This window comes from Haematobia irritans, chromosome 2, assembly GCF_050003625.1.
Source record: "Haematobia irritans isolate KBUSLIRL chromosome 2, ASM5000362v1, whole genome shotgun sequence".
Taxonomy (NCBI): Eukaryota; Metazoa; Arthropoda; class Insecta; order Diptera; family Muscidae; genus Haematobia; species Haematobia irritans.
This window is the reverse complement of record NC_134398.1, coordinates 14,296,955-14,304,371: the sequence shown is the minus strand read 5'-3', so window position 1 is coordinate 14,304,371 and position 7,417 is coordinate 14,296,955. Positions and strand designations below refer to the sequence as shown.

The 7,417-nt window shown below is 39.2% G+C and overlaps 2 protein-coding genes across 2 annotated transcripts; one reads left to right on the top strand and one right to left on the bottom strand.

Moving 5' to 3' along the window:
- Positions 1 to 340: 340 nt before the first annotated feature.
- Positions 341 to 2,077, top strand: LOC142224462 (uncharacterized). The gene has a single exon (XM_075294234.1). It carries the CDS (start codon positions 341 to 343, stop codon positions 2,075 to 2,077), a length of 1,737 nt encoding a protein of 578 aa, XP_075150349.1.
- A 1,252-nt stretch (positions 2,078 to 3,329) lies between these two features.
- Positions 3,330 to 5,373, bottom strand: LOC142224461 (uncharacterized). The gene is made up of 2 exons (XM_075294233.1): positions 3,568 to 5,373; positions 3,330 to 3,377 (listed from the first exon to the last, which is right to left on the bottom strand). Exons 1-2 carry the CDS (start codon positions 5,371 to 5,373, stop codon positions 3,330 to 3,332), a joined length of 1,854 nt encoding a protein of 617 aa, XP_075150348.1.
- Between the last annotated feature and the right edge of the window lie 2,044 nt (positions 5,374 to 7,417).

The following is a 7,417-nucleotide window of genomic DNA, read 5'->3' as shown; positions in this document are numbered from 1 at the left end:
AGAAAAATCTACTAGTTATGGTAGAATACTACCAAGTTTAGCAACCGGTAATGTCCGGATACAAAAGGAACATTTTCATTGCTTTTTTGGCTACGCTTTTTTTACTGGGCTATTAATAAATTCAACGTTAAGAATTTCACCATCATGGTTCCCAAAAAAAAAAAACTACAAATAATACATATTAATTGGAATCTGTTATGTTTTATATACATAATGTAAGTAAATTAATTTCTTCAACGTTCAACGTTAAGAATGTCACCATAATGGTTCCCAGAAAACTACAATTAATACATATTAATTGGAATCTGTTATGTTTTATATACATAAAGTAAGTAAATTAATGTCTTGTCTTGTAGTCATCATGAAATTGTCGTGGATTATTGTTATTTGGCTAATTCAAGCGCATGGCGTTGGGGCAAAATCCAGATTTGCATCTTTATATGAGGATATTAACTTTGCAAATAAATTTTATGGTAAACTGCTGATGGAAATATATCAAGAACGTAGTTTTGATTCCATACTTTTATTACATCGGAATGGTACAGAAGATAGCAGTTTGAAAGCGTTTCTTCAATTCCCTGTACCAAAATTGGATATAACACAAAATCGACCACTCGCCTATAAGGATTTCTATAACTCTGAAATTTTGGTGGTGATAATTACCCAGACCAAGCTAGACTATGAAATAATGGAGACTGCAGCCAAGTCATTGAACTACATGCGTCAGACTAGAATTCTAATGATAGCTGAAAATATTGTGGACGAAGGACTATTTAAAGAGGAACTTCTTAGTTTGTGTCATCTATACAAAATGACAAATGCTTTACTTTCGTTTGACCATTTGGAGGAGGGAAAGGATATAATTTCCCCGTACTTTCAACTAAAGCCTTATCCAAAATATCATTGGCTTAGCTTGGCTAAAGACATGCAGCTGCCTTACTTCCCTGAACACTGGCGAAATTTTCACAATAGAACTTTGAAAACATATATTGAAGTCACTTCATCGAGAGGCTTTTATTTCAAGGATCACCAGGACCAACTACATATAAGTGGTTCTGTGGCCATGATGGTTTTACTCTTTGCGGAACGCTGTAATGGTAGGCTGGAGTGGTTGGACTCCCAGATGCCAGGCAATAGTTCGCCTTTTTCTGTAACCAATGAGATGGTCGATGAAGGTCTAATCGATGTTCCCATGGCTGTTACCCCCCTCACTACTATTGCATGGCCCCGTAATACAACGTACACTTTTGAGATTAATCCAATAGCTGTTATGGTACCCAAGGCGAAGCAATTTACAGTACAGGAGATATATGGTAAGTTGGTGAATGGCCACTTGTTCCTTCTGGTGTTTTTGGTCTCTATGTGCCTGGGCGCTACGCATGTATTCATCGAATATTTCTGGTATAAATCCTGGAACATTTGTGATTTAATTATTCATAGCAGAATTTTACCTGGGGTCATAGGTCTATCGTTTCCCGCTCGACCTGTAACGGATCGAAGTCTAAAACTGGTTTATATCTTATTGGGGTTTATTGGTCTATACATAGCCACATTGTTCAGTGCCACCAACAATACCCTATTCACCAGTCCACCAACACATTCCGAAATTAGAACATTTGAAGATCTCGAAAAATCCTCACTACAAATACTTTACCTTGAGAAGAATGTCGCTTACTCAGAACATATCCTTGGACCCATTAAAAATAACCTTCTATTGTTGACCGACGAAGCCTATGGTCACGATCATCTAAATAGCCTGAACACTTCATACGGTTATCCTGTAACCTCCAACACATGGGACATATCATGGCGTCTACAAAAATTTACCTCCAGTTTCACGTTCCATAGGCCCAAAGATATGGTGCTGGATCCCCTTATACCATGGAGTTATAAATTACAATACAATTCCCCCTATTTGGAGCCACTGAACTATTACATTCATCAGGTGCATGCTCTTGGTTTGGATCATGCTTGGCGTGATAGAATTTTCTATGATTTATTGCGACAAAAGGCAATAACAATGCAGAAACCGAAGATATCTCAAGGACCAGAAGTACTTCGCGTAGGGGATTTATAGTGGATTTGGATATTCCTGGTGATTGGATTAGCCTGCAGTGCCTTAGTGTTCGTGGTTGAACTATGTGTGGGTGCTTGGAACAAGAAGTAAGGGGTCATGTAAGCTTACGAAGTAAAAATAATTTTCTTTATATGCACAAAATCTTTGGATTTAGGTATAACGCTTTTAGCAACAACAAAAAAAACTATTTAGGTCCAAGCATTTAATATTAATATTAATAAGTAAAATGTCAGTTAATCGTTTTATCAAATCTTGAAAATATATGTATGTGGATTTCGAATTTCTTGTAAAAATAAAATATACTCAGAATTCTAAATGAGAGAGAATGAGAGAGAGGGAGAGAGAGAGCAAACAATAAATAAATTAAAGATTAACGCGCACAAATAATTTCTTTTCTGGGCAAAACCTCTACATAATCAGTCCTTTGATACTCAATCCTCATCACAAGGATAATGAGTCAATCAAATGCTCCATAGACTGTGGACAGTACAATATTCTATACCACAGGGGACTTGGCGCCACTAATAGCGAAATATTATCTACCACCCAGCAAAAAACGTCACCGAAAAAAGTAGGGAAAATGATATTATACCCACCACCATAAGATGGTTCATTTGTAACACATCGAAATAATGGTCTCAGATCCCATGAAGTATATACATTAACGCTAACTTCCGAGCAAAACAGTTATCGACTTCAAACTTGGCACAAGTCCCTGTTATCGATGACGGTCGGGGCCATATCGGACCACTTTCAGGTATAGTCCCCACCGTGGTGCAATGGTTAGCATGCCCGCCTTGCATACACAAGGTTGTGGGATCGATTCCTGCTTCGACCGAACAACAAAACGTTTTGTAGCGGTCGATTATCCCACCTCAGTAATGCTGGTGACATTTCTGAGGATTTCAAAGCTTCTCTAAGTGGTTTCACTGCAATGTGGAACGCCCTTCAGACTCGGCTATAAAAAGGAGATCCCTTGTCATTGAGCTTAACATGGAATCGGGCAGCACTCAGTGATAAGAGAGAAGTTCACCAATGTGGTATCACAATGGACTGAATAATCTAAGTGAGCCTGATACATCGGGCTGTCACCTAACCTAACCTAACCTAAGTGCCCTCCTTAGCCAGCACATCCGCCTCCTCATTCCCTATTATCCCACAGTGCCCACAGACCCAGCACAGTGTTATATTATGCTGTTCAGTGAGAATCTTGAGTTCTCTACGACAGCGGCTGACTACCTTAGACCTTATCTCAGCACAGCATAAGTCTTTTATAGTTGCTTGACTGTCGATGAAGAAGCTATCAAGGATCAACCGAAACGATCAAATGAAAATAGGCTTTTCTAACTTTCTATGATCATTTTGCAAATGAATGTACCAAATCACAAAGAAAACCTAAAGAATAATTTATTTTCATTTAATTACAAATTTATTATAGTACAAAAAAATTTTCTCAATATTATTTTGCTTTTTTTGGACAGTGAACGTACATAGATCCATAGACCTTTAGCAAATATTTCCAACAAAAATACCAATATGCTGCAAATCAGGCCAATGACTAGAATCATCCAAACCCAATATAAATCCATTAGATGAAGAACCTCAGGACCTGTGGCTAATTTCGCAGGAATAATTTCGATTTCCTTTAGCCGCAATAAATCATAGAAAATCTCATTACGCCAGTAGTAGTCCAAACCCATTGCATGGACTTGATGTATCAAATAGTTGAGACCTTCAGTATAAGGGGAATTATAAGGCATGCTATAAGCCCATGGAACTAAATTGAATAAGATCATATCTTGGGGTATATGAAAGGTAAAACTGGAGGCAAATTTTTGTTGACGCCATGATAGATCCCATGTAGTTGTAGTGGTACCATACCCGTATGAGGTATTCAAGCCCATACGATGTCTATGGAGTAGGGTTACATTATCCGTTATCACAAGTTTATTCAATATGGGTCTCAAAACATCAATGGTCTCGCTAAGATCTTGGTCCAAATACAATATCTGTAGCGAGGCTTTTTGAATATCTTCGAAAGTTCTGATCTCATCATGGGTTGGGGGTCGAGTGAACAGGGTATTATTATTGGCACTGAACAAGGTGGCAAAGTAAAGGCCAATACAACCCAGCAAAAGGTAAACAATTTTTAAACTCATTACAGCCTCGAGTTTTGTAGTAAACGATAGACCCATAACTCCAGGAAAAACTTTACAATTGATCACCACATCGAAATAATTCCAAGTGTTATACACAAAGTAGTCGATCAGTACTTGACAAGCAGTTAGCAAAAAATAAACTCCAAATAGGATCAAAAAGAAGTAACCATTCAGAAGGACACCAAATATTTCCTTTACACTTAGAGGTTGAGCCAAGGGTATCATGATGGGGATTTGATTAATTTCAAACGTATCCGAGGTATTACGGGGCGATGACCTTATCAGAGGTGTTACGGATATGGGTATATCGATTAAATTCTCTTCGATCATTTTATTGACGAGCAGATAATGGGATTTATTACCCGGCATCTGAGAGTCCAGCAATTCCAAAGAAGCATTACAACGTTCAGCAAAAAGAAGAATCATTTTTGCCACCGAACCGCTTATACGAAGATTCCCCTGCAGATCCCTGAAATAAAGTCCACGGGATGAAGTGACTTCAATAAATGTCTTCAAAGTCTTATTGTGAAGATTACGCCAGTGTTCAGTGTAATAGAAGGAATCAATTCTTCCTGTCACCCAATGATACTCGGGATAAGGTTGCAAAGTATAAAAATTACATAGAACATCCTCTACCTTGTCGCGGCCATAGGAAAATACCAATAATACATTTGTCATTTTGTATAGATGGGTGATATTAAGAACTTCCCCTCTGAATAGGTCTTCATCTAAAATATTATCGGCCAAAATTAGAATTCTACTTTGGCGCATGTAATTCAATGAATTGGCAGCAATCTCCAACAATTCCAAATCCCCTCTATATTGTATAATGACGACCACCAAAATTTCAGAATTGTAGAAATCTTTAAAGTTGAATTTATTGCTGGCAGTGACAATCACCTTTGGTATCGCACAGTGATGAAATGCTTCCAAGGTAATATCTTCAATAGTATTCCGATGTAAAAGGAATAGCGTTTCAAATCTGTATTCCTGATATATTCCAATTATTAGATTTCCAAAAGGATTACTCTCTTCATGTGGATCCAGGTATTTGAAACCAATCTCAGTATTGCAGCATTTGCTACCATAAACAAATGTCTGGAGTATCACAGTAAGGATACTTGGTAATAGCCTCATGGTGACTGCTTGGCAATACTTGTTTATCATCCACTTATAAAGGCAAATATTGTGAAATATCACTAGGGGGTTGCTATTTATATTTGGGTCCTGGTATTATTACCGATTGTATAGATGGTAGGGTAAATACAATTCTGCCCAACCGAACTATACGGGTGGCTGAAAAATAATGCAATTTCATTTTATTGTGCAAAAGCAAAAAATACCATAAAAATTTACAATAAGATTTTTACATAGACTACCTTTTATGGCTATTATGGCAAACGACCGACGAAAAGGTTATCCCACGCTGGCTCTTCGGTAAATCGGCCCATTCCCGGTGAATTGTTGTCTTGAGATAATCGACACTTTGATATTCTTTAGTGTCTACCTAACACACCCAATTTTCCCACACGCAAAAAAATATTTCTTTCCTCCCAAACGAAATTTTAAACAAAACTGTTTCTTTTAGGTTAGGTTAGGTTAGGTTATAGAGGATGATACCAAATCCGTAGAAAGGAAAAATGGTGTCCACTTAGACCACGTTGGTCCATTGTGATTCCTCATGGTTGTTTCTTTCCTCTTCGACATCTTTCTTCCTCTGCCAGGGTCGGTCACATCTCCTTTGCGTTCTTGAAAAGAATACAGTTCTCTAGGCCTTCCATCCAGAAGCCTTGATAAAGGTGAGTATATCCTTTGGGAGCCACCATGGTGCAATGGTTAGCATGCCCGCCTTGCATGCACAAGATCATAGGTTCGATTCCTACTTCGACCGAACACCAAAATGTTTTTCAGCGGTAGATTATCCCTCCTCAGTAATGCTGGTGACATTTCTGAGGGTTTCAAAGCTTCTCTAAGTGCTTTCACTATAATGTGGAACGCCGTTCCTTGACTATAAAAAGGAGGTCCCTTGTCATTGAGCTTTACATGGAATCGGGCAGCACTCAGTGATAAGAGAGAAGTTCACCAATGTGATATCACAATGGACTGAATAGTCTAAGTGAGCCTGATACAGCGGGCTGCCATCTAATGGGTGATACGGTCAAAATTTGGTCAATATAAACTTGACGTATTTCTTTCAATTTTGCATTTAAAAAACCTGAACACCCATCATTTTGAAGGTGTGTGTGTGTAGAATGTTGCTTCTATTTTGATTTTGGAATTCACTCTTCAGTTGTCAAAATGCCGTCCAAGCAAGAAGAGCAGCGTATAAAAATTTTGCTCGCGCATCGCGAAAATCCGAGCTACTCGCACGCAAAGCTGGCAAAATCGCTAAAAGTTGCCAAATCAACCGTTACAAATGTAATTAAAGTGTTTGGGGAACGTTTGTCCGGATCGGGGGGAAATCGAAAACCGGAAGCCGCTGAGACGACAAAGAGAGTTGCCGGTAATTTCAAGCGAAACCCTAACCTCTCTCTCCGAGATGCCGCAAATAACCTGGGTGTATCGTCTACAACCGTTCATCGAGCCAAAAATCGAGCCGGACTATCGACTTACAAGAAGGTAGTGACTCCAAATCGCAATGATAAATAAAATACGACGGCCAAAGCGCGATCCCGGAGGCTGTACACGACGATGCTGACGAAGTTTGACTGCGTGGTAATGGGCGACGAAACCAACGTCAAATCCGACTACAAGCAGCTTCCGGGACAGGAGTTTTATACGGCAAAAGGAAAGGGAAAGGTAGCTGATATTTTCAAGCACATAAAACTGTCAAAGTTCGCAAAGAAATATCTGGTTTGGCAAGCCACCTGTACCTGTGGCTTGAAAAGCAGAATTTTCATAGCTTCCGGGACTGTCAACCAAGAAATTTACGTGAAAGAGTGTTTGAATAAACGTCTGCTGCCTTTCCTGAAGAAACACGGTTGTTCCGTACTGTTTTGGCCGGATTTGGCATCTTGCCATTACGGTAAAAAGGCCATGGAGTGGTACGCCGCCAACAACGTGCAGGTGGTTCCCAAGGACAAGAACCCTCCCAACATACCAGAGCTCCGCCCAATTGAGAAATACTGGGCTATTGTCAAGCGGAACCTAAAGAAGACAAAAAAACTGCTAAGGACGAGCA

What these genes read in the sequence shown, in the direction of transcription:
- LOC142224462 (XM_075294234.1), top strand. Translation starts at nt 341, where the DNA reads ATGTCTTGTCTTGTAGTCATCATGAAATTGTCGTGGATTATTGTTATT.
- LOC142224461 (XM_075294233.1), bottom strand. Translation starts at nt 5,373, where the DNA reads ATGAGGCTATTACCAAGTATCCTTACTGTGATACTCCAGACATTTGTT. An exon ending in CTAAAGGTCTATGGATCTAT is followed by an intron (nt 3,378 to 3,567) that starts GTACGTTCACTG and finishes GATCCTTGATAG; the next exon opens with CTTCTTCATCGACAGTCAAG.